Genomic DNA, 26,692 nt, shown 5'->3' on the forward strand with positions numbered 1-26,692 from the left:
TTTGCCATTTGAATTTTTTTGCATTTCACCCATCCCCGGCATTCTGAGCGATGCTTGTTCACTAGCCATTTGATGCCACTTTTTTTTTTTTGCTGCTCCACGTGCTTGTTACTCTGCTTGTCAGCCGGTCTCGCTTTTCAATTATGCCTGACTGGTCGTGGTCCTCGTCCTGGTCCTCGTCGTCGTCTTCGTCCTCGTTTTGTAGCCCAGGGAGCTGAGCTAAGCCGAGATGAAGCGGACCGAGCTGAACTAGCCATTGTAGCATTTAAGCTATATATCACTCATACGCAGCATTGGCGCTTTATTTTCATGCACTAATTGCGTTAGAATTTCAATAGAAATGGGAGGGATATAGCCGGCCAACGACCAACGGCCAACCCGCCTGTTCTGAGCTCTATCTCTTTGATTTGACTTTAGCACATGAAGAGTTTTTAATTGGAATTTGCAGTGGGAGATTATCAAAACCAGGCGAGGGGCAGTGATTTTTCTTTGCTCCTCTTCTTTTGATTTTTCCGCCCATTTTTTTGTTTTTGGGGTAGCAGTTCTTGGGTACACACGTATATATACCTGCCCAGTGCCAATTTTTTCTTCAACTTCCTTGCCAAGACTTTGCCACGCAGCCTTTTTTCAGGGTCTCTCTGTGAGTGTGTGTGTGTGTGTGTGTGTGTTTGTGCGAGTGTATTGCTTTACATAAGACCCGGACAGTCCGGAGAAGTCCGTAGTCCACTGTCCGCTGTCCGTAGTCCGGAGTCCCAAGTCCGGGTGTGCCCTCACGGCCATTAGAGCGCTCTGTGCTCTGTCGTTGTCGTAATTAAAAACAAGGAAAATTCTGCACGGAGAGAAAAAAATGGTGCCAAGGAGGCACATCACAAGGATTGTGATTGGGTCGGGTCGCCTTCGGTTTCTCAGTCGGTCGGTCGGACGCGCACCCTCCTTCCAACCCTTGCCGCAATTTATTTAAATTTCCCGAGCCGAACTCTTTGGCTCCTTCTTAATTTCTTCAGCCCTTTTCGCTTTGTACTTGTTGTTTTTAATAAAGTGCGCTGGACACGGGAAAAAAGGTCCAAGAAAGCGCTGTGAAGAAGTTGCGTAAATTTGTTATGTACTTTTTTCTTTTTAAATAAATAAATATGGGATGGTGAAGGAGATGGAGAAGGAGGAGGTGGGCGGCAAAGTCTTCATGGCGTTGATGAGCAGCGCAACCACAGCTGCCCCTCCCCCTCCCGCTGCCCCACTCATATATAGCCGAGCAATCATGCATCCTTTCCTGACGGTGCACCCCATCCTCTTGGCCTGTAGTTCCGTTTCCGGCGCCTGCCATTTGCATCTACTGCAGAAAAAAATTCTTTCATTTATTCGAAGGATTCTTCAACCCCGCTGCCCGCACTGCCAGAACTGCCCGCCCCGCCCCACAATCCACCATTCTTGGTGATTTTTTTGTTTTTTTTGCTGTCGAAGAAGAAAAGATTTTTTTCGCTTTTTTAAAACACACAAACTGCTGGACGACGACCAGGGCGAGGAGGAAGCAACCCGAGGGGGTGGTGCTGGGCAGCATTTCTTTGCGGCTTGAGCGAACCGAAAGAACGGGTACACAAATTTCAACCTACTCAATTTTTGCCTTAATTTCTTTTCTGTTTCGCCAGGAGACCTCGGGCCACCGGAGCCATTCCCATACCCATACCCACACCCATTCCCAAGACCATGCCCATGCCCATGCCGAAACCCATGGCCATCCCATTCCACCCGAAATCCTTCTCGCAGCTTCATCCTCCTGCCGCTCCATCTTTGCAAAAGGCGGTAATAAGAATTTTTTCTTCGCTGCCGGAGTGTGCGTGAGCCGTAGTGTTTTTTCCGTATTTTTAATTTAAAATGCGAAGCATGGAAAAAAATATATGTATAAAAATGGGAAGTAAGCGTGTGGCTGTGGGTGTGGGGGTGGGAGGGCTTTTGCGCACTGCTTAAAAGAAAAACTTCTGAAGTAAATATTTGTCTGTCCAATTGCTGCGGCGACTGCCAACTGCAGCGGATTGGGTTTGGAAAAGGGGATGGCAGATGAGGGTGGCCGGCCAGAGGGTTTTGGGGCATGTGGGCGTTGTCGTTGTCGTTGCCGTTGTCGCTGGAATTGGCGATGGGCAATGGGCAATGGGCGAAAGTGTTGTTGGACGGGTTGGGCAACGGACACTGCTGTGGACACTGGTGACCGACCATGCCAAGACAAGCGACGCCATAATGACTGTCACAGCGCTCCATGGACAAACACGAGGCACCACCTCCTCCAACTCCTCCGCCTCCACCACCGCCTCCAAGGCAACAACATCCCAAAATGGAAAAAAAAATAAGATAAAAAAAGGAATGGAAACAAATTTCCATCACCTAAGCTCGGTTATATGTATTCCCCCGGGCGGGCGTCTCTCTGTCGGAATGGGTGCGGCTCTTGGAAACTCTTTCAACTATCCGATATAGGCTATTTTTCAATCAAATCACCGCATTCCATATTCAGTGTGTGTAAATCACCAAGGGAAACGCACTCACACTCTTCAAACAGCCTTGGGCGAAAATGCTGAGGTGATGCATACAATTATATCCTTGAAACGGGGCAGCTAGCCAGCCTTTGTATGCGATATGAAATGAGTGCGTGAATCCAAATTTGAATTGGTTACGAAACCACTTTTTCTTACTTGCGAACTCTGTGGTAACGTGACTACCTCTGTTTCACATTTATTTGGCAATAACCAATGAATCATCCATTTTAATCTTTACAATGGGCTACCAAATGCAGAAGAATTTAATATAGCAGAGCTTGTAATGAGGTTTTGTTTAGTAGCATTTCCTGTTTAGTTCTAGTGGCTCAAGAGCATCAAAATGAAACCCCTTCTGAAAAATGTCCGAAATAAACTAACAAATTTTTTGTTCTCGTTTTCTTACAGGGCCTCTTGCGCACCGCCGAGCAGCTAAAGATCAAGGGACTCTGCGAAACCGCCGAGAACGCGGATGACCTGAACGACGCGGCCACTGCAACGATCACGGTTTCAGAGAACATACAGCAGGCGGTCGTTGGCAATATAGTGAATGCCACCATAGTTCCCGGAGCCCCGTCGCCCTCCCTGGAACAGCAGCAGCAACACCACCAGCAACAACAGCAGGCACAGGAGCAGCACCAGCAACAGCAGGTGCATGCCCAGCAGCAACAGCAGCAGCAGCAACAAATCAACGCTGCCCTGCTTACGCAACACGGAGTGTCCAGCGGAAGTGTTTCTCTTTCCGGGCAATTGCTGAGCTCCTCGGCCAGCGGCAGCAGCGGAAGTTTAGCCGGCGGACAGCAGGCTCCACAGACGCCATCCGGTTTGCAACCGACGCCGCGCAAGTCACGACTAAAGCGCTCCAAGTCGCCGGATTTGCCATCAGGCGGAGGAGCAGGAAGCTCTGTAGGAGGCTCGGGTAGCGGCTCATCGCAGCAGCAACCGCAGCCGGCGCACCACCACCACCCGCAGACCATTCTCATCCAGGGCCAAAATCCGAACTCCATTGTGAGCCTTCAGCAGACGGCCGACGGCAATTATATACCAGTTTCGGGTGCTGGCGACGATTCAGACGCCGAGGACCACGACCACGAGCACGAACACAATCACGGACACGGGCACGGAGGACATTCGCACGGACACGGCCACAGCCACGATCACAGTCACGATCACGAGCACGAAAATAAGCCGAACAAGATCTGCAAGACCGAGCACTCGGTGGCCTCGCCGGCGTCCAATTCATCCAGCGCCTCGAACAATGCAGCGGGCGTGAGCGGCGTGACTTCCACCGGCCAAGCCATCGTCACACAAATTGTAGTAGCGCGCGACGGAAAAGATACAAAAAATATGACTAGTTTAGGCATGGGCATGGTAAGTTGGTTAGCTAGTTTTGGTTTAGTTAGCATTCTCAGCAATCTCTCAGTTAGCCAGAGATCGATCCCAGATCGGATCTCCCCGAGCCCAATGAATCTTACTTTGCTAACCTGACATTCCTATCTCTCTCTCCACCCGAACCTGGATTGCATGCAGAACGGCGGCCTGTTGGGCGTGCCCATGGGATTCCTGGACTTCACACCCGAGCCACCAGCACCATCTGCCACCCCAGTCACCGTCACGGAGCACGTCGATCTGTCCTGCAACCCCAGCACGGACACGCGCGATCTATCAAGTGAGTTATCGGTAGTGTTGCCAGCGGATCTACCGTCCCACATCCTTGAAGAGTTCCAAGCTAACATCACTCAAATTCGTTTCCCCGAACAGATCCCACCGAACCTCTCGATATAGACAATCATCTGGCTCAGCAGATCCATCGGCTCGATCAGTCCCCCATGCACTCGATATCGCACCACCATACAGGCGATGAGAGCAACTCGAATCTTGTGCAGCATATCAAGAGCGAAGTGATCGAGGCCAAGCACCTGGCAGCTGCCCAGCAGCATGCACTTAACCAGGCCCAGCAGCAGCATGCCCATCACCAGGCCCACCAGCAGCACCAACAGCATCAGCAGCAGCAGCATCAACAACAGCAGCAGCAGCAACATCTTCATGCTCAGCAGCTCTTGGCCCAGAGTCAGTTGCAGCAGCAGCAGCAGCAACAGCAGCAGCAGCAACACCACCAGCAGCAACAGCAGGCAGCAGCCGCCGCAGCAGCTGGTGTGCATGGCCAGCATGGGGGACACGTGACGCACGCCGACATCGGCGGTGCCACAGTCATGGAGATTGATCCGAGCCAGATTAAACACGAGCCGGGCATGATAATAACGCCAGAGATTGTCAACATGATGTCCTCAGGGCATATGGGTGAGTTGTGCATCACAATATTGGGGGTATCAGCCAGAAATCTATTTAAAACACAAACAAGCTTATATGTATATGTAACTTTGAGAGTACATAAAACGAAATTGTGAAGCAAGAATTAAAAGTTGTCCATCTATACATCTTGGTATAGCTTTGAATCAATAAACAAAGATAATATGAGTAACAGAAAACGATAAATAGTTGCAAGAGAATTGAATCCTAAATAATTAAATTCAATCAATCAAGAATACCCGAAACAAACTGGTGATACATAGATCTTTATAAAAACTAGCTAAAATAAAAAATCAAAAAATTCAATTAAAATAACTATCTTCTCTCTTCCCCACACGTAGACATGTATAACTCGGACACGAGTGAGGATTCGATGATGATCGCCAACGGCTCGCCGCACGATCAGAAGGAACCGCACTATACGAATTTGGATCAGCAGCACGGTCTGGGTGGCAGCGTTTGCGGCCCGGGGCCCGGCGGTGCTGGTGGCGGTGGGGGCATGAGTGGTGGGGCTGGCTCTGGCTCTGGCGAGAAAGGTCAGTTTAATGGTCCCAAAGCTTGGACACAAGATGATATGAATTCAGCTTTAGATGCATTAAAGAACCAAAACATGAGCCTGACGAAAGCATCCGCCATTTATGGCATCCCATCGACCACCCTGTGGCAACGTGCTCATCGCCTGGGCATCGAAACGCCCAAGAAGGAGGGCGGCACCAAGTCGTGGAACGAGGATGCCCTGCAGAATGCCTTGGAGGCGCTGCGTTCTGGCCAGATATCCGCGAACAAAGCGTCAAAGGCCTTCGGCATCCCCTCCTCTACGCTCTACAAGATTGCTCGGCGCGAAGGCATCCGCCTTGCGGCGCCCTTCAATGCCGCCCCGACCACGTGGACGCCCGAGGATCTGGAGCGTGCCTTGGAGGCGATACGGGCGGGTAATACTTCGGTGCAGAAAGCCAGCGCTGAGTTTGGCATACCCACAGGTGAGTTGTCTGCAGATCCAGTTGCAGATCGAACAATGGTGGCCCTCTGTCATTCGACGATGCCTTGACTTCTATTTGCCAATTTGTTTTACATAAAATGCCTAACAAGTGAGGCAGGTATTCTCCTTGTTTTTGTTTAAAAAAGGATAAAGAATAATGCTTTATTCAAACATAAAATTAAATAAATAAGATAGAAACTGTAATTGTATATGTATAAGAGTTATTTTCAATCGATCCTTTCAAAAGTTTTAAAACGTCTTGTACCTTAAAAGCAGTCTGAAACATGATTTTCGAGCTCTTCTAACCCCTTTGCTTCTGAAAAAGTGGACATGACTTGTTCCATTCCCTTTTTTCTGATTTGATCGGATTTTGCCATGACTAATCCCACTCTTCCACTCCATCAACCGCCTCAAAGGAACACTTTACGGACGCTGCAAACGGGAGGGCATTGAGCTGTCGCGTTCGAATCCAACACCCTGGTCCGAGGATGCCATGAACGAGGCCCTGAACTCAGTGCGGTGAGTGTGTGAGCCGAACTGGTGGCGTCAATTAAGTCGCTAATCACCATTTCCGACGTGTATCCCCCACAGCGTTGGCCAAATGTCCATCAACCAGGCGGCCATTCACTATAACCTGCCCTACAGCTCGCTCTACGGCCGCTTCAAGCGCGGCAAATACGACGTGGTGGCCAACACGAGTGGCGTGGCGCTTTTGAACACCTCGGGCAACACCACCGGCAGCATTGAGATTATCGAGCACAGCCAGGAGAATTCGGTACGTAGCCACGGCAGCTGAAAAGCTAAAAGCAAGCGCAACACAAACGCAGCCAACCAACTCTGAACTCCGCCTGCAATAGCACAGAGATAAAAACCAACGCCTATATAAAGACATTTTTGTTTAAATGATTTGATAAACCGATTTTTAGTTACTTTAAAAATCTTGCCTATTAACTTTGTTAATTTAAATCGTTTAAGATCGATTTGTCGGATCTTTGAATATGTTTGTCATTTTCACAACGATGCTAATCTTATTAACAAATGCGCAATCAAGTTCTTATTTGCATCCAAACTCGCATCTGCAACTCTGATCTCCCCCACACAAACATCACACACAATTGCCAGCTTTGACTAACCAAGATAATCAATTTATTTATGCAAAGTTGCATATGTTACAGCAACAGTTCCCGTACAGTCCGTCGCCGCATCCGCCAACGCCGCAGCATCACAGCACGCCGCAGCACCACAGCTCGGCGCAGCAGGGTCCGCCGACGCCGCAGCACATGCAGCAGCACGTGGTGCACATGCAACAGCAGCAGCAGCAGTCGCCCCACCCGGGCCACCATCCGCAGCATATGCAGCAAGACGTGGTTACATCGAGCAGCCAGGTGGTGCACAGCCAACAGCAGCAGCAGCTTCAGCAGATCTATCAGCACCACGGGACGCCGGAGCGTAGTTGAGAATCACTGCATGCTGCGACAATAATGGGCAGCACCGGCGGTGGCGGAGGTGGTGGGGTTGGAGGAGTAGCAGCCAGTACTAGCGGCGGCACGGCGGCCAGTAGCACGCCCTTCGCCAGCATCTCGGCGCTGGTCAGCGGACCGTCCAGTGCCCCACCACCGCCGGTTACTGCCAGTGGCTCGTCGGCAGTCAGTGGCGGCACCAGCAAGCGCAAGAAAGCCAACAAGCAAAAGCGTTGAGAGCAGGAGGATGATCAGCCACAAAAGGAGTTGGAAACAATTGCGGCAGTGGCCAGGCCCGAGGACATCAAGTTTAGATTTAATTGCAAGCACTGGAAGCGCAAGCTGCGGCAGTTTCATTTGCTATTGTCCAAACAGTAGTCAGTCAGTCAGTTAGGAAGATATACATATATGGATGACCCACAGACCCACAGACAAAAATTCCCAAGGGTAGGATAAAGCAATCACAAAACCACTTTTCAACTAGATGGACATTAATTACACAACCGAGATGTGTATAAAATGTAAATATATAACGAAATATGCTTTATTTACATTATACGGAACATAGTTATATAGGTTTTAGGTTCGCAAAAGTCCTTTGTTCTAGTTAAGTAAGGTGGAGAAACGAGAAAGATAAAAACATACCTAGATCTTAAGAGAATGATGAATTTTAGATTTGCCTAGACTCGAAAGTTAATGGGCTCGCAGTTTTAAGAGCACTTTGTTATCAATGGATATAGACACGCGTATTTATTTTGGACTCGTGACCATTCTGAGGACCTCAAATCAGTAGTTGATTGCGGAATTTCGATATAGATTGCTTCCCTTTCAAAGTTTTGTTTTAATTTTCGCTTAGTGTGAGACTGAAAGTGCGCCTAAAACTGTAGAAATCCAAGCCCAATATTATAGTGAAGACGCATACAACACAACCCATACATGAATCAAATGCTTTATAACCATATTGTTTGAACGGATAGAACGAAGGGGGAGAATACCTTAACGTAGAATTAAACCAAATTATCAAGGTTCTAGAACTTAAATCATTAGCTTGTAACGACAACAGATCAGATAAGAGAGAAGAACACGAGTTATTTGAATTTAACTGGAGGCGCCCTGAATCAATGAATATTGATTTGATTTCAACTGAATTAAGAACATAGCCAATAAATAAATGTAGAAATGAAGTAATTGCAAGGAAACAACACATGGAATGTATTTTTGATAGAACCGGAAACATAAGCAGCTGAAATTAGCGAATCAAAACGCAAATGTTGTTAATGCTAAGCTCTAAATAATGTCCTTTGAAGTCGCATTCAAACAAAGATTTAAAACAAGCTTGTAAGAAAAATAAACCAATAAATACACACGTATATATATGGATACACAAACCTCTAATTGAACTGTAAAATGTCTTAGTGTAGCAGTGAATGAAAGTAGTTATAATATAACTTTCTTTAAACAAAAAAACATTATTCGAGCGAGTTTTGGTTACCCTTCGAATGGTGATAGACCTAATTGTTCTATATAAAACCCAGACAACAAATTTACCACGAGAAAATATATTCAAAATTTTGAATTAGAAATTTAAAAACGAAAAATGTATAATAGCTTCCACTAGCGTATCTACATATTTAGGAATCGAGGAATGGATACTGTAAACACCCATCTGAAGTAACTTCAAAACTTTTTGGTTTCATCTCAACTATGCGTGTGCGGAGAACGCTTGGATATCTTTGTATATACATTTGAATAGTTTTTTTAGTTGTTAGTTGACCTAGGGGAACAGGTATCTGAATATTATAAAAATCAAATGTTGCAAATTAATTTATTTTAGCGTTATAGACCCGTAGAACTGAATGCAATATGCTTACCTTAAACTCAACATAATTTAATTCTATTCCTATTATCTTTAGTTGGATTCATTTTAATGTTTTATAGCAAAACTGTATATCATTGTAAATTAATTAAAGCATACGAAGTAGCATCTACAAGAGTTAGAACAACAATAAAAAAGAAATATCATTATAACTTTGTTAAAATTGTCGCAAGAGCAATTAAAAAATGAACCCAGCAACTTGAAGAATCGAAAATGAAGGCGAATCACAGAAACGTAAAAATAATAAAATATTACATTTAAAATTTTAAGCTAACTAAATGTGTAAGAGTAACCTTTAACCACACAATATTATAGCACATTTCGGATTATCAAGTATGCATATGCAGCAAATATCTATTATAAACGGTAAATGTAAACCCAAAAAGAAACACTGAAACAATCTATGTAACAGCCGAAATAGCGAAAACAACCCATGTAATAAACAAACAACATTTAATGTAATATTGGTATAACGTAATTTTTAAAGTGAGGTACTATAAATAAAAATTATTGAATAATTACAAATATTGCGCATTTTTCACTTTATCTGAATTGTTAGAGGGATGGATCGTTTTTTTTTTATCTAAGAACCCGAGTGCTTAAAATGATCGAATTCTTGTGTTCTTTAACTGATTAACTATATTTATGTGTACATTTATCTAAGTTGGGGATATTTTGGATGTTTATAACAGCGGCCTTTAAGATGGTTATTTTGTTTTAAAGCTGGCATTCATGGAAACTTGACTTTTTTGGCGCCCATTGTTCAAATTTAACTGGCTGTAAAGCTTTGTCTCTGTTAACCTGATCTTGGCTTAGGGAGCCGCACTCTTGGCCAACAATGTTAGGGGAGCTTTTCTGTTAGGCGCCTCTCCGTTTCCGTCTCCGCTCAGCTGGCGCATGCTCTCCCACATGTTGAACTTACTTTTGACCGTGCTCACCTAGAAGCGGAAGATGCCAGTCAAAGTTCTGCTTCCCATGTGAACGGTGGTGTTTTGTATTCCGCGTTCCGATCGCCTGCACCGATTCCTTTCGCTACGCAGAAGATTTTTTACCAAGAAAAGAAAAAACTTCGCAGACTCAGCTCTTTTCGCTGGCTTCAGAAACGGACTTGATTTTGGAAAAGTGATTTGTAAGTCTTGGTTATAAACAAATCGAATCGCAATCGTGTCGAATGGGAAATCCAGCTTATCAGTGTTGAATTAGCGTGAGCTAATTGATTAATCAGTACTAATCTGTTTATATTCGATTTAAATCAGCGCAATTGAATGTGATGACTTTGTTAAGTGAAAGTGATATGATGTGTGCTCTAATTGAGTGTGAAAATTGTGTGAATTTGCAAATTTACTTTCCCACTCGGGAGTGTACACTTGTACATTTGAGTATGGCGGAAGTGTCAATTCCAGAATTCGCATGATTGCGGATAATTTTCGAAAAAACAGGACTGTGCGTTGAATAAGTAATGATAGGCGGAAAATGTGGGGCTAAATCGGGGCAACGAAAGCACGGCCCCAAAGTTAACTGCATAAACAGTTTATTTTTGTATGCCAGAGGACAGCTGCAAGTTCAAGTGTACAAAACTCGTAACCCCCATGAAATTACATTACGCATGATACACACCAACACACAGATATGTATTTATGTAGATATGTATACATATACATATGTATATGCATGGGTACATGGGGAGTATGACGTGGTGTGCGAAAGCCCGTCGCTCAACACGTTCTAAAATATTAACTTAAAAGACAACAGCAAAAAATACGCAACAATAATAACAGCTACCAAACAACGTGCTTATTAAGAGAGCCCAGTGAGGGGTTATAAATATTGGGAGAGAGCGAGAGTTCGCGGAAGCAGCCCCCACGAAAAGCTTCCTCTCAAGAGAGAAATGCTCTCTTCCTCTCGGCCTCTCTCTCTCTCTAGAAAACACAGCTGATTGTCAGAATGTTGGCCTCAAATACCCCTAGATAACAACCCACCTCCCACCTGCTATTGCCTCCTCCCCCCACAAAAACCACCTCATACAACCCACTTTTGTTCTTACAACAAGTGCCGCTGCTGGCGAAAAGTGTTTGCTGATGTTTGCCGTGTTTTGGCCATTTGAACTTGGCACCAAGAAAGTGGGTCTTGGCTACTCGCACGTAGTGTGGCCACATTTTGGGGGTCTTTTCTAGGTTGCTTGACCTTGAAGTCCACGAAATTTATTTCGTTTTAAAAATAAACACCTGAAATGACATGTTTCAAAACTTTCTCTTGTTTTCAACAAGTGGGAAATTATATGCTTGGGGTTACTTTTATTTAATTGTTCCTTTTTATTTAATTTTTTGACGAATTTGTCAGCAATTGTGATGGACTGGCTTGCCATCAAAAGGCAAAAGCCTTAAGTTACATGTTTGAAGGCGTTTTGATTGATTACCTAGCAATTGGAAAGTTAAAACAATCACTTTCAAAAGTTTTTAATAGACAAGACAAATAATTAAAGACCTTACGCTAAATAAAAACACAACCCACAACAGGTGCGATCGAATCTTTGACTTTGAAATTCCGATTGGCGGCTTGAAGTGAGCAGCCAGAAAATAACGAGTATGTGTGTAGTAAAATTAAAAGCCAGTCAAGTCAAGTGGTGGTGCGTGGCTGTCATAATATACTATGTGGCTGATGGGAGTCTTGTTTTCTGTTTTCAAGAGGAACCCCATAGTGTACATAGGGTGGGTGGTAAAAATAGACCATCGGTGTTGCAGGTTACAATGTTTCGGCGTCGTAGAAGGGAAAGATGATACAAAATGCCGGGGAGGGGTCCAAAAGAACTAGGTACAAAACTAAAATGAACTCCTTTTGGTTAGAGCAAGGGATAGATACTTCACATGAGTTAATTATTGACTTAAGATGATATTAACTCGTCATTAGATAAAACACTTATTGTTATATATTTGACACATTATGTTTTAGTTTAAGTGAACTAAATTACTAGAAATAATAACATATATAAAGGCAATATATGCTGTGCCATTCACATATGTGGGGTTGCCTGTAAAGTGTACCACAATTTATCAAAGTTAGTAACTTTAACTTTAAGTTAGCGTAAGGCAAGTTGGTCCGAGTATCCTTTTTCCTGAATTATTCAGCAAGTTTCCTTACTTTGCAGTTTGCTGGCATCCCACACAACGAACGCCCCGAAAATCAGTTGCTGGGCAACCCCTACTAAAGAACGGAGAATCGAAAAGGGAGAAGGACCCACTGAAACTTACACGCAAGTGAGTAAATAACCGCCTGTAACTGACGGTCGTTAGGTGAAATTATCAATTATGCAATTAAAAGGGGTGGAAATTGCTGAAGCCGAGTATCTCAGCTGAAAGTTATTAAAACTTTCGCCCGCTGCAAGTATTGATCTAAATTAAATGCCAAGGCTAGAGAGGTATTAAAATAGTTGAACGGCTTGGTTTAAGAACCTATGGTCATAACGTAGTTTAAATAGTTCTAAGGGTTTTAAGGATTTATTTCAGTAACTTTTTCGTCATGTTTGAGAACCATATGTGCTCACTTGTGAAGTAATGGAAATGCCCTTAATAATTTATTCCTGAGTTGCTGTTTGAGTTTCCGTTTTTCTCATTACACATTTCATTTCCGTTTCGCTCGGCCCCAAATGAAAATGTTACAGGGCAATCGGACGTATACGTAATATGCTAATCAACTGTTGTTGCCAACAAGCTGGCGATAAACCAAGTACAAACCCCAACCTTTTGGCCCAACGGTTGCAAAAGTAACTTTTCGCTCGTGAGTGAGAGTGTGAGACAGGATAACAGGGCTCCTCCTTCGGATGTACATATGTGGAAAATCAGGCGCAATTCTGCTCACTTCACAGCCTAGTCTCAACCTTCCCTGTGGCCCTGCGCCTTTGCCTGCGCCTTCGCCTTCGCCCAATTGACCCTTAACCCTTGCCTTGGGGTGTCTCTCACCTGCCGGAACGTAGCTTGCTCAGGAGTCAAGGGCATCAGACACACACACTCATGCAAATTGCATGCCTGATTTCCCCAATTGATTGCATGCAATTGTTTTTCCTTCGACTTCCACTTGTTTGCTCATCCCGAGCCAAATCCTTGCTAAGCGAAAACAGAACGAATGCCAACGTTAAGTAAGTGAAAATGCTCAAACATTATTCAGCAGTGTTTCCAGCTGGTTGATTCAAAAGGGCAGCCCTTGAAAATGTAATTCTCGTTTTCGGGTCCCACTTCAACTGTTGCACATTCGTAAATCAGAGCTGTCATGTCCGAATACATGTCTCATTTTGGTCTGAATTCATTTATAAATTCGCATACCCTTTCAATGGGAGCTACTCAGGAGTAAAATAAATGATACTATTTGAGGTCAAACAATGATTAACTATCCTGAGATCCCCCTGCATAAAGGAAATCAACTAGTGAAGTCTTCAGGGTTAAAGCCCCTTCTGTATAAAGAAGCTTCAAATTAATAATTCATTTTGGGAAGTAAACTGTGTAAAAATAAACAATATTTTTGTGAGGGTGTGCGCCACTGTGCTACCCCAGCGAAGTCCAAATATTTACGGTGTTTGTTTGGTGTGCGCGAATTGTGAAATGAGATTTTGCGGTTGCCACTTTGTGTTTCGCTGGATGTTTCTGCATGAACGCTTGATGGGCATATCAGTGCAGTTTGAAATGTGGTTCCGGGGTAAACAGCACTTGTCTAAAATATGAAATTAATTATGTCTGGTTCGGTGGATTCGATTATAGTGAAGTTCTGCCAACGAAAACATTGACACTGAAACGCGAAACTCAATTCGGTGGGCCCTAATTAGGGCGATAGCAAAATAAACTAAGCGTGTGTGTAATTAAATAGTCAACTGATTGGCCTGTGGCCACCAACAACTGCTTTTAAAGTCAGTTGAAGCTGGAAACTCACTAGTCACAAAGTGGGGCTCTTTAAAACGGAACCCATCCGCCTGCCAGCTTGCCATTTCTGAGCATTTCCTGCCCGGTAGCAAGTCATTTCCCATGTCCTGCCAGAATCCACAGCTTATCTTTTGCCGTCAGCTTAGTGCACGACCTGAAGAAGATGCCCAATCACATTTGACCTTGTTTCGCACGGCCAACGCTGCGTATGAGTGATGTTGGCTTGTTGCTTTCCCATTATCAATGTCAATGTGCTCTCTAAAAACTCGGTGTATCCGTGAGATACTTTCCGTCCTAATCTCTCTGTATCGCACATTGCTTTTGCCATTCGCTGATTTAATGGCAAATTTGGCAGACAGAATAAGAGCAAATAATGAGGGTTCCCATTCGTAGGTCATGAGCAACCTTCCACGTTGCAAAATTGATTTCCTTCTGCGCTTTATTTGCAATGTGTACCTCTCTGTGCACTTTTATGCTCTCAGCCTTATCATTGTTTGTATATTTTTATATATTTTGCATCGAAGAAAATTATATTCATTTTGCTTAAGCAATCGCACTTGTGTTTTGCATTTCAAGTGGTGCGGGTCTCGTGTTGTTTTTATATTTAGCGCGAAATTACGAAATTTGCCTACCTTTTTGTTTTACAAATCGAATAAAAATGCACCTAAGTCGCTTTCGTTTTTTGCGAGGCGTTTTGTGAGTTCAACAAAAGCAATATTTTCATGATCTGACACCTCAGTTTATTGTTTGACTTTTTCTCCCTTGTTGTGGACTCAAGAGTGCACAAATTGGCAGCTGAAAAAACTGCAATTCAATTTACATATACGTGATATGTATTCTTCTTATTTTCGCTGCTATTTTGTAATAATAATAAAGTGGTTATATGTAGAGCTCGCAACTGAATATTATTAATGATTGAAGTTTTTACTAATTAGTTTAATTTTCCTAATGTTAATCTTTTTATATATTCCGAAAACAACCTTTGTTGCTTTTCACAACTTTTCAATAATGAAATGTTTAGTTGTTTTTCTTATTGCTTATCTGCAAACATATTGCTTTCTTTTTTTAATCATTCAGTTTATATATTTTGATTGTCAAATCGAAATTAATTAATATATTAATTAAACGAATATTAAAGTTGAATCGATTAGTATCAGTAGCATAATTGCATTGTATAATAAGTAGGCGCGTTAAAGTATTACACCTTGCTCACAATATTAACTATCAGATCCTGAAAACGATTAAGCATTAAGCTCACCTCTCAAGTCGAGTCTATCACCAATCTCTTGTGTGCCATTTCCATTTCGATCTTTCCTAACCAAGCAGCGTCTGTAGGATGAGCAATGCGGGAATCGACGGAGGAGGAGGCGGCGGTGGAGGATCGGGTGCCGGATCAGGATCAGGATCGACAACAGTGCCGCCCACAACGCCACCACCCACTGGCCATGGATCCACGCGCCGCCTGAGCCACCTGACGGGCAGTGGCCGTTCGGGAGGAGCCGCCGCCATGGGCAATGTGGTGGGCTGGCTGAAGCAGGTTCTGTCCACACCCAAATATCCAAAATGTGTCCCGAATCGATGTTGAACCACCCAGCACGATACACAGTGTATTCACACCCAGATATGATATATGTACCTGCACCCCTTAGCTTTTGTGTTGTATCCACCCGCCTGATTCTTCTTTTGCCCCTGATGTCCTTCGATGTCGTTAAGGATTCCCTCCAAGAGCACTTGGTGATTTATGCATCGCTTTCCAATCTCTTGCAGGCTTCCATTGAGGTGCGAGACGCCGGCACACGAACTTTGTCGATGCTGCAGAGCAGCAACCCCAACTTTCGATCCCTGGACCTATCTCTGGGCACGCCCACACCAACAACACCCACCTCCAGCGAAATTCCAGCTGCTCCAGCCAGTGCCACCGCCTCGTTAAGTGGCTCCACGCTGCAATTTGGACCGGAGGAGCCAGAGGAAGGATCCGCTGCCGGAGGAAGCCAATCGCTGACGCCACTTGATGCCAGGGAGCTCCTGACTAGACCCACACGCGCCTACGCCTCCGTCAGCCAGCCCCAAAGTCCGAGACATCGAGGATCCGGCGGCGGGTCCGTTTCCGGATCTCGAATCATCACACACGGCCTGACCGGACGCTCCACATCGATATCCTCGCAGCTGGAGAAGACCAAGAAGCTGCTGAAAATGACCGAGGGCGAGGACAAACCGCTGACCATTTTGCACTACAACGATGTCTACAATATTGAGTCCATGGCGGAAACGGAGCCTGTGGGAGGGGCAGCCAGATTCGCCACGGCCATCAAGAGTTTCGCGCACCTTAATCCGCTTGTGCTCTTCAGCGGTGATGCCTTCTCGCCGAGCATGTGTAAGTATTCAATAGATATATGTATTTATATTGAGACTAAAAGGTATGTTTTGACATTGCAGTGAGCACCTTTACCCAGGGTGAACAGATGATTCCTGTGCTCAATACGGTGGGAACACACTGTGCCGTCTTTGGCAACCACGACTTTGGTAAGAAGGCGACTATCCCAGAATTTCAGAATGCATTTTCTAACCTTAAATCCTCTTTAGATCACGGCTTGGATGTGCTGGTAAAGCTGATTAAGCAGACGGAATTCCCCTGGCTCATGTCCAATGTGGTGGACAACGAAACCGGTCGTCCATTGGGCGGTGGAAAGATCTCGCACTTCATACTACACAATCAGATATCCATTGGCTTGATTGGACTGGTGGAGCGGGAGTGGTTGGAGACCCTGCCCACCATCGATCCCAATGAGGTGACCTACATCGACTACGTGGAGGCGGGAAATAAGCTGGCCCGCGAGCTGAGGAACGAGGGATGTGACCTCATCATTGCCCTTACCCACATGCGTACTCCCAACGATATTAATCTGGCCGAGAAGTGCAGCGGCATCGATATCATTCTTGGTGGTCACGATCACGTCCGCGAGGTGACCGAAATCAAGGGCAAAATGATCGTCAAATCGGGCACGGACTTCCAGCAGTTCTCCGTCATCACCATCGAGCGGGATGCCGCCAATCGTGAACACTTCACAACGGACGTCAAGTGCTTCGATGTGACGGCCAAAATTCCGGAGGATCCGGAGCTGAAACAGGAGCTCTCCAAATATGCCAGTAGGTGGACCAGTGAAAGGAATACCTAGTTTCTTGATTGCTTTTGGGTTGCGTGCCACAGAAATGTGTTTAATATCTGACAGTGATTCACATTATTTAAAGATTTATAAAGAAATTCGTTTTCGCAGCATACTTTTTGACAAATCTGTAGAGATATCTGTGGCACGCAAATCAACCGAGTGAAGTTCTTTGCTCAATGCATCGCTATCCTGGAAATCATTAGAGAAGATTGAGTTTTAGGAATTAGATTCTCCTTTAGATTACTGAATCAAGCTAATCAAGTTCTTTGTTCCTTACAGAGTTCATCGAGAGCAAGCTTTCGGATGTAATGGGTGTCTTCAGCGTGGAATTAGATGGACGCTTTTCCCGCGTGCGGACCCAGGAAACAAATCTGGGCAACTGGGTGTGCGACGTGGTGCTGGCCGCCGTCGGCGCCGATGTGGTCATCTTGAATGGCGGCACCTTCCGTTCGGATCGAGTGCATCCGGTGGGTGCCTTTACCATGGGCGACCTGGTGAACGTAATACCCATGCGGGACCCACTAATCCTACTCGAAGTCAAGGGTAAAATACTGTGGCAGGCGCTGGAGAATGGAGTGTCTGCCTATCCCAAGCTGGAGGGAAGGTTCCCTCAGGTGTCGGGCATCAGTTTTGCCTTCGATCCGCAGGCGGAGCCCGGCAAACGTATTGACCCGCAACTTATCCAGGTGGGCGACGAGTACCTCAACCTGGAACAGTCCTACAAGTTGTGCGTCAAGAGCTACATCTTCATGGGCTGTGATGGCTACACCATGTTCAAGGACGCAACTGTGCTGGTGAGTCGGGAATCGTCATTGGTCTTTAAGTTCTAGTTTTCAAGCAACTATTCCCTCATTTCAGATGGATGATGATGCTTGTCCGGAGTTGGGAATTACCCTGCAGAACCATTTCAAGGCCATCAATTCCAGGAAGTGCGGACAAAACACCAAGCACCGCCAGTCGCTGGTCACACTCTCCCGGAGGCATAGTCTGGTGCAGTGCTTGGATAGTATGGATCTGGATGGACCATCACCCATCCGCAAATTGTCCGTGGGCCACCACAACAAGTCGATGGACTTGACGCATGGCAATTCTCAGAAGGTATTTGGGGTTGGATAGAAATATGAGTAAATAAAACATATAACTAATATTTACTCCTTGAAAGATGCTGCGACGTGCGTCCTTGGATGACCTGGAGCAGTCCACCTGCGATTTGGCGCCACAATTGGAGCACCGTATCGTTATGATACAAAACGAAGAAGTAAGAAGCAATATATTCTACATTTAATAGATCAATTGACAATAAACAATTCCTTTTCCGCAGCATCACCGACAGTTGCTGTTCAAAAAGGAGACGCACATAATGAATTCCACAATCACCGAAGCCGAGGACGAGTAAAGAATTACCAAGAGTCATTTGATTAACAATTTGCATTTAATTTATTGTATTTTTTATTTCTTTTCCGTTCTTCTAGTTACAAGAAAATAAGACAACTTGATTTAGGGGCAGGTTCCGATGTGGAGAGAAACATTTGAGTAGGGGTTAGGCAAAAGCAAAGCGAAGATATACCCTTTAGCTAGTTAGATAGTTGGCAGATCTGTGGGATCGTGTCCTATATTATTACCGTTTATTGTTAATGCTCCTCTGTTTTTTCGGCTAAGTTTTGTTGTGAACGTTTGAAAGACTTCCCCAGAGATGTACGAGTAGTATGAACAGGATATTGATATTGATATTGTATATGAAGCATGTGTAGTGAGTACGTGTACCTAAAGCTTACCGCTAGTTTAATTTACTTTTAATTAGATAAACTGATTTACACCAGCAACTGATTATTGTACTGTAATTACAGAGCAGCCCTTATGTTTTGTGATCTAGATAACGAAAAGAGTTTGAGCCGAGCTTTGAGAATCCTCCAGATATTCCAAGTAGTTGTTTTAAAAACCCCGAGTCCACGAACACAATCAAATACTGTAGGTTGTACGCAAGCAAATAGAAACACTGGACCGCGACGAGGAGGACTACGAGTAGCAAACTGAAGGGGCACGCAGATGTAAAGTGAATGTTAAGCAATATTTTAGACAATGCACCTAGATTTTGAATGTCAAAATGGGATGTGTATATTTTTATGGACGCTTTTGGTGCGCTTGAACATGGCAGAGCATATTGTTTTTTAGAGAACGCGAGCACCACTCACGTGCAACACTCATGGATAAATGCTTTAATCTTAAATAGTTCCTTGAACTTGCACACCACCAACACGAGTGTATTTTGGTCCATAGGCGAGGTCAGAACAAAAGCCAGAGCAGTGGCAGCTACCCACTCAATTACACAAAGTTAAACAATAAGTAGAGGAAGCCACTTATATGTACTCCATGCTTAACTGATTGTCCATGCTTAGAACGTACAGTTAACTAAAGTGAACAATATACAGGCTCAACGTGCACCTGATTATTAAAATTATAAAGGACCCATATATATATATATATATACATACACAGATATCGTAAATCTGTCCACCTCCTTTGTCTCCCTTTAACTTTGAGGGCCAATCCTTCAACACTTTTAAACTATTTTGCAATGGGTCATTAGCCCGTAGAAGAACGCATTTTGTGTATATTGAACGAAGTACATTGATTTATGTAAACATTTATTAAATACATAAACTATATGTAAAGGGGATTCTTTAAATTATTTGGCGGAAGCACTTTTGTTAGTCGGCAGGGCACTAAAGTGGTTGGTTAATACTTCAAAAAGAGTGAGTTAAACTTCTACATCGATTGCGTTTTGGGCGCCTCAATAAAACTGCAACACCAAAGTCTTTATGGCACTGGCAATGTGGAAGGCGCAGTCGCGCACCTCCAAGGTGTTCTTCTGTATGGCCTGCTTGTCATCCGCCTCGATGGCTTTCTGCAGATTCTCGCACTCGTGCTGGATGAGAATGTTCTGGCGGGTCAGCAGTTTAAGGGTCTCGCGAGTCGGGTCACTGGCATTCGGTGGCTAAAATATGTTAATAATTATAAAACATCCTTTTGCCTGTACATGGATATATGGATCTCTGTATCATAAATTGCTTCAAAAGTTGTTTTTGAAAAATCATATCTAAGTTAAATAGGTTTGATTTTTGATTTATGATAACAAAAACAGATCAAGAGACATTTACGCGAAACCACTAGGTATTTCTGTCCATCTTACCAAGTTGGCATAAAGGGCAATTAAATCAGTCACGGCACTGCGAATAAGCTCTCCATGTGGAGCAATGGATTGTTTTTGATCCTCTGGCACTGGCTGCATTGCTCTTATGAGCTCCTTTAGACAGCGCGTCACCAAGTCGGAGCGCACTTTGACCTCCTCCCCGAAGGGTTTGCCATCCCCAGCCATTTGGTACATGCTGGTCGTATTCCGGATATCCGTGTGGCCCTTGGCCACATTGGGAACCAAACGACGCTCGTACATGCTGGCTGGACGCTTGATGGTCGACTGATTTGATGAATCATTGGAGGAGCCGCTTTCCCCATTGGCATTCCCACCTTCAGGCAGCGACAGAGGCTCGTGCTCTGTATCCGGACTGCTCAGGCTCAGATCAATGCGACTAAGCAAAGGATAATCGAAAACAAATCATAAAATTAAAGCTGGCTAAATAAATCAAAATGTAAAATCTCACAGTGGCTCATCGTACACGCTGTTGTTGGATGCGCTCGAGAACTTGGACTTGAGCTGCGAGTTCTCGCTGGACAGCATCTGCACCACGTTCTTTAGCTGATTGATCTCCGATTTGTAATCGCTCAGCTGTTTGCGCAGCGTTTCCATTTCGTTGTGCGAATTCGCGTTGCGCGGTGGCGTATGCACAATAGCCTAAGTAAAATAAAGCAAAAAAACAAGGATAATAAATCAATATAAAAAAGTAAAACAAAAGAATTACAAAATCTTTTAAAATAAACAATGCACAACAACAAAAGGCGAGGAAGACAAATCAAGGAACCAACTACTACTTATTTAAACTACATTTTCACAAGTATCAGCTAGTTTTATTGAGGCTTATGTTCTACATTTGGACTTCTAGCTTCGAAAATGGACTAGGTTGCCTAAAATCAGGGAGCTATAGTGCCCTGGCCTACGGATGAACACAATGGGTACAGCACGGGTTGTCTACATGTCAGTCTTCGCTTACGCTTCTAGCCGAAGCTATTGTTCAGCTTGAGTATCTTTTGCCGCATTAGGTTTACCTGCTGGGCCATAGGTGGCACTGGGGCATAGTCATCATCGCTGGCCACCGGATCGTATATGGGCTCGTCGTCCGACAGATTCGGATCATGGCCGCCCTGCTCGAACGAGCCGAGCAGCATGGAGTTGTTGGCATACGGCAGCGATTGCAGCGACTGGTGGCCGGGCACTGGGGCATCCATTGGACGCAGGTTGGCCATATTTTGCCGCCTCATTGCATCCACGAGCACGTCGGTCAAGAGACCAGTGAACTCGGCGCGATTGAAGCGTGCCAATTTCTGACGACCCTGTAGACGAAACCATGTCAATGAATGAAGGTTCGAATCATTTCATTAATGTATCGCGAGGTCAAACCTGATTGCGCGTGGCGCTCAAAAATGGATTAGCCGGCAAAAATGGCACAGTTGCATGATCAGCATTCAGGGTGCTTGTCGACCAGACTGTATGGTTACGATAAATAAAATTAGTTTCTCTAGTTTTGTTATGTTTTGTACTCATACTCACTGGCTTCGCACTCGCGTCTGTCCACCTCATCGTAAAGGTCCATGACCAGCTCCTCAAACATCTTATTTGGCACGAGTTGCAGCTTTCCGCGGGCAATCTTCAGCTGCTCGCTTATGTCGGCGCCATTGGCATCCGGAATAATCATGTGCCGGCCACTCTAATTATGGAAAGATGAATTGAATAGGACTGAATTATGAAATGGGTAGAGAATAAAGTAGAGAGCTGCAAAGGTGAAGTCATCTTAAATATACTTTATTTAGAACTAGCTGTTCTGCTAGGCTATCAAATGATGCCATGAAGTATAATTTCACTCTTGCTGGACTCGGAACAAAATGCAATAGATGAAAGATCTAAACTCACCGCGTGATCGGGCTTCTTGCCACCCAGGAAGGTGATGATCCTGTCGGTGACATCGTACATGGCATCAAGCAGTCTTTCGGCGATGGTGTTGTGATTGTTGGCCCTGGCCAGTTCCAGAGGAGTCATCCCATTGCCATCCAAGGCATTCACATCGGCTCCATAGATGAGCAGCATCTCGATTTGCGATGCCTGGCCGAACTTGGCAGCCATGTGAAGAGGCGTTGATAGCTTGTCCTCGTGGTAGTAATTAGGGTCTGCACCCTGGACCAAAAATCGCAGTGAGGTCTCTAGATTGCTGGTCCTCACGCTGGCGTGGAGTTGTCTACTCAGTTCCTGTTCCAGACTGCCCACAGAGCCGTTGCCATCATCATCATCTTGGAGACTGGGCTTTAGCACGAACGTAAGATTCACATGCTTGGCCTTGATGAAATCGGATTTGGTGGGATGGAGTGCATCCTTGGGCGTGGGTTTCCGCCAGCGTGGCACGTGCTTTCCTCCAGTGGAATTGGTGCTGCCATCCAGCAGATGGTGCTCCCACACGCTGTTGGCTCCATGGGCGTTCAGTGAGTTGACAAAGTTCAGAACCGAGGGCTCCCAGTTTCCCTGGCGCAGAGACTTCACAATGGAGATGTGCCTGCCCAGACTGCGGTGCACGGAACAGCAGTCGGCGCAGAGCAGGATGCCCCGGTTGATGCTCGCCCAGGATGGATCACCAGCTCCGCAATCGCCACAAACTTCGGTTTGCAGGCGGGATTTCCCCCTCGACATCTTGGTTCTGGTCGAAATCGTGGGCGTGGCTGGATCGGAATGATCCAAATCCGGCGGCGCTATAAATAACTTCCTGTGCGCTTCGATTATACTGCTGGCGAAACACATTCAGCATTCCAAGACGCTCACAAGCTGCAGGGGAGATACGAAAAATAGAACACCGAAGTTGAAAAAAACTCGGACAAACTCAAGTGGCTTCGTTGTGAGTCAGTTGCAAACTGTTTGCATTCTGATTGGAAATCGGGAAGGCTGACGGTGAAAGGTCAAATGTGAGCAACTGGGGCTCACCCCTGGCCATCAATTAGGAAAATTACTTTTAATTAAACGCGGGGAGCAGCAGAGGAAAACATTTGCGGATGCCTTTTTAGAATTTGTTTTATTTTTTTTGCGAGCCAGTGTGACCAGCTAATATCACTTGCAAAGCGCCAGGTTTGAAGAGAAAATGCTGACAAATGAAGCAGCTGTGTTGGCTCGCTTTCAATCAGTTTTAAATGCTTCAATTGAAAAGCTATTAAAGAAGAGCGAAAATTTATTTAATCAAATTTTAGGAATGGTCTACAATTCCTAAAAATCAAAAACCAAACAAATGTACCTTTCAGAACCGGCCCTGCCAGACTTTTCAATTTTGACGGCTGGCCTCACTATTCCATCGTCTTCAGAGCATATAGTTGTCTCACTTGCACTCCCTTAAAAAACATATGTTTATAAACAGATGTGACAGTTTTAGAACCACTGGTGCTTTTGGAGCACATGTGCCAAAACAAAACAATTTTGCCGACTTTCAATTCAAATTTAATTGTTATTAAACATTAAAAGCGGTCATAAAGAAACGCAGCATGCACGTGGAGAATCTGCATACTTCAGTGGCCTGCAACCGCTGCACGGAATGTGCGGATTGGGGTCCAAATGGTTGGATTGCCTATGGAGCCTGTAATGCCATAGCCATAATGGATCCAAAAGTACGAACTGGTGGTTTCACTTGAAGATATAGTATATTTAACCATGTTTTAGTTTCAAGGCAACTCAGCCAAAGTCCTGTTCACTTTGGTGGAGCACACAAAGCGAGTGAACACTGTGAGGTGGTTGGATTGCAACAAACTTCTCTCCGGCGGCGATGATGCAAAGGCGGTTCTCTGGGAACTGGATGAAGCGGGAACCACCAAGAGCTTCCCGCTCGATGGTCACACCAGTGGCGTAAATGCTGTGGATGGAGTCCGCCAACAGGATGGCTCCTGGCTTTTGGCAACGGCAGCAGCAGATAGCACAATCAAACTGTGGACTTTCCAAGAAAATGATTGTGTGTGCTTTCAAACCATATCCTTATCCGGCGGATTTTGCTTTTCTCTTCGCCTGAAGCTGCTGCCCAAGAGCAATCAGGTGTTGCTGGCCTTCAGTGGCGATGATGAGACAGTTTCCTTGTGGACGGAACAGATAGAAGCCGCAGGTGGTGGAGATTCACTGGGTCGGCAGTTTCAACGCGTACACAAGCTCACTGGCCACGAGGATTGGGTTCGAGGTCTGGATTTCGTTGTTGATGGAGAGGATTTGCTGCTGGCCAGTGGCTCGCAGGATAACTTTATTCGTCTCTGGAGGATTGCGCCGCGCAGCAAGGAGCAAATGGAAAAGAATCAGGTTGATCTGCTCCAATTGAGCAAGAACGACGATGAGCTAAAGGTGGAGGAAAAGATACTGCAACTGGGAAAAGAGGCCTGGTATGCAGTGAGCTTGGAATCGGTTTTATATGGACACGAGGGATGGATTTATGGGGTTCACTGGCACAAGACACCCGAGCAAGGTAAGTCACAACAATTGATCTCCACAAAGTCCTTTCACAATCCTTAACCTTTTAGAGCTCCGCCTGCTATCCGCCTCTATTGACAAGACCGTCATAATTTGGGCACCGACGGAGGAAGGCGTTTGGTTAGAAGATGTTCGTGTGGGCGAAGTGGGTGGAAACTCCGTGGGCTTCTATGGTGGCAAGTTCTCCGGCGATGGACATTCGATCATGGCACACAGCTACCAGGGAGGATTTCATATTTGGAACCAGGATCCAAATCGCCCGCAGCTTTGGACTCCAAATGTCATTGTTGGTGGTCATTATGGCGAGGTGAGGGATCTGGCTTGGGAACATAGCGGCGCCTATTTGATGACCGCGTCTGCAGACCAAACAACTCGACTGCACGCTCCGTGGCTGCAGGATGGAACTAATCCCACTTGGCACGAGTTGGCGCGCCCACAAATTCATGGCTATGATATGCAGGCGTTGGCTTTGCTGTCACGTTATAAATTCGCCAGTGGAGCAGAGGAAAAGATTGTGCGGACTTTTCAAGCGCCAGCCAACTTCATTGAAAACTTCCGTCACATCAGTGGGATAGAAAATGATGACGCGGGAGACGTCCTGCTGGATTGTAAGTCAGCTGATGGATTACTTTCCTAACCTTTGCTTTACTTACCTTTTAATTTATTTAACTTTATTTAGCCCTTCCCAAAGGAGCTTCCGTGCCTTCTTTGGGATTATCCAACAAGGCTATCTACAAGGTCGAATCTGCAGTGGAGTCGACCAGTAAGGGTAAAGATGAATACCCCGACAATTACTTTGTGCCTATTGCTTTGGAAACGCCACCGCAGGAGGAGACTTTAATGCAGAATACACTTTGGCCCGAGCTGCAGAAGCTTTATGGCCATGGCTACGAAATCTTTGCATTAGCTGCCACTGCAGATGGTTCCGTCTTGGCCTCCACTTGCAAAGCCAGCAATGCCGAGCATGCTCAGATTATTTTATGGTGGGTATAACTGCAGCAGTTAAAGCTTGATATACAATTTCATTAAGCATGCCTTAGTTTGCTGGTGAATCATTGCTTAGTGGTGCACATTAGAATGTTAAGAACGAACTGATGTTCCTCTTTTTCAGGAACCCTTCGAATTGGAAACAAATGCAGAAGCTGAGTGGGCACCAGTTGACAGTGACGCAACTTAGATTCTCCCCCGATGGACGATATCTGCTATCGGTTTCCCGGGATCGTCGCTGGTGTCTCTACGAGAGGCAGGACTCCTCGGTGGGTTATCAACTGGTGGCCAGCACTGACAAAACCAACGGAGTTCATACGCGCATCATTTGGTCTTGTGATTGGTCGCATGATGGTCAATACTTTGTGACGAGCTCAAGAGATGGAAAAGTAGTGGTTTGGAAAAAGGAAGAAGACTGCAAGGAGTCTTCGCTAAATGGCTGGCAGGCGAAGGGAGTTCTAGACCTTAAGAATGAGTCAATCACAGCTGTGGCTTTTTCCAATGCTTATCTTAGTGGTACAGATGACACATACGTTCTTGCTTTGGGAACGGAAACTGGTCTGATAAAAATATATCAGTTTGTTCGAGGGGATTGGAAGTTACTCAGCGATTTGAATAAGAGGTTGGTTTAATTTTCCATTATTAATTGCTCTAGTATATATGTTTTGTAAACTTCTAGCCAAGCTCATCATCTCACAGTTCGGCGTCTGCAGTTCCGCCCTGGAAAACAACTCCAGCTTGCGAGTTGTGGTGAGGATCACTTGGTGCGCATCTACGACATTAAGCTCACATGAGTTTGACTCCATGTGCATTAAAGTAGCCTTTTTAACTCCAAA

At 45.1% G+C, this 26,692-nt stretch overlaps 4 protein-coding genes across 9 annotated transcripts in view; 3 read left to right on the forward strand and 1 right to left on the reverse strand.

Moving 5' to 3' along the window:
* LOC122612188 (broad-complex core protein isoforms 1/2/3/4/5) overlaps positions 1–9,606 on the forward strand; it is a 53,720-nt gene extending 44,114 nt beyond the window's left edge. Inside the window, exons 4-11 of one of the 3 annotated variants that reach the window (XM_043785633.1) lie at positions 2,928–3,890; positions 4,050–4,188; positions 4,281–4,820; positions 5,171–5,365; positions 5,420–5,809; positions 6,225–6,327; positions 6,400–6,583; positions 6,969–9,606. In XM_043785633.1, the coding sequence (XP_043641568.1) occupies positions 2,928–3,890; positions 4,050–4,188; positions 4,281–4,820; positions 5,171–5,365; positions 5,420–5,809; positions 6,225–6,327; positions 6,400–6,583; positions 6,969–7,265 (2,811 nt within the window). In that variant the 3' untranslated portion in view covers positions 7,266–9,606. Of the gene's footprint in view, positions 1–2,927; positions 3,891–4,049; positions 4,189–4,280; positions 4,821–5,170; positions 5,810–6,224; positions 6,328–6,399; positions 6,584–6,968 lie in introns of all 3 variants that reach the window. The other 2 variants (XM_043785632.1, XM_043785631.1) reach the window with 2 other exon arrangements.
* Positions 9,607–10,113: 507 nt separating this feature from the next.
* On the forward strand, positions 10,114–19,830 carry LOC122613308 (mannosylglucosyl-3-phosphoglycerate phosphatase). Of its 4 annotated transcripts, none has more exons than XM_043787426.1 (10): positions 10,114–10,273; positions 12,290–12,398; positions 15,819–16,425; positions 16,488–16,574; positions 16,635–17,198; positions 17,498–18,012; positions 18,077–18,316; positions 18,381–18,476; positions 18,540–18,610; positions 18,691–19,828. In XM_043787426.1, exons 3-10 carry the CDS (start codon positions 15,861–15,863, stop codon positions 18,749–18,751), a joined length of 2,199 nt encoding a protein of 732 aa, XP_043643361.1. In that variant the 5' UTR covers positions 10,114–10,273; positions 12,290–12,398; positions 15,819–15,860; the 3' UTR covers positions 18,752–19,828. The 4 variants fall into 4 exon arrangements, with proteins under 4 accessions (XP_043643361.1, XP_043643362.1, XP_043643360.1 ...); XM_043787425.1 differs by lacking the exons at positions 10,114–10,273; positions 12,290–12,398 and adding exons at positions 14,629–14,747; positions 15,378–15,588 and having other exon boundaries at positions 18,691–19,830; XM_043787427.1 differs by lacking the exon at positions 12,290–12,398.
* A 16-nt stretch (positions 19,831–19,846) lies between these two features.
* LOC122613310 (ARF GTPase-activating protein Git) lies at positions 19,847–23,492 on the reverse strand. Its single transcript, XM_043787429.1, has 8 exons — positions 23,384–23,492; positions 22,302–23,201; positions 21,942–22,098; positions 21,792–21,877; positions 21,440–21,724; positions 20,878–21,068; positions 20,409–20,805; positions 19,847–20,213 (listed from the first exon to the last, which is right to left on the reverse strand). The coding sequence occupies exons 2-8, from the start codon at positions 23,175–23,177 to the stop codon at positions 20,010–20,012; spliced, it is 2,196 nt and encodes a 731-aa protein (XP_043643364.1). The 5' UTR covers positions 23,178–23,201; positions 23,384–23,492; the 3' UTR covers positions 19,847–20,009.
* A 319-nt stretch (positions 23,493–23,811) lies between these two features.
* LOC122613391 (probable elongator complex protein 2) lies at positions 23,812–26,692 on the forward strand. Its single transcript, XM_043787543.1, has 6 exons — positions 23,812–24,028; positions 24,081–24,864; positions 24,920–25,477; positions 25,549–25,852; positions 25,981–26,478; positions 26,536–26,692. The coding sequence occupies exons 1-6, from the start codon at positions 23,906–23,908 to the stop codon at positions 26,648–26,650; spliced, it is 2,382 nt and encodes a 793-aa protein (XP_043643478.1). The 5' UTR covers positions 23,812–23,905; the 3' UTR covers positions 26,651–26,692.

Source organism: Drosophila teissieri, chromosome 2R, assembly GCF_016746235.2.
Source record: "Drosophila teissieri strain GT53w chromosome 2R, Prin_Dtei_1.1, whole genome shotgun sequence".
In the NCBI taxonomy this organism is placed as follows: Eukaryota; Metazoa; Arthropoda; class Insecta; order Diptera; family Drosophilidae; genus Drosophila; species Drosophila teissieri.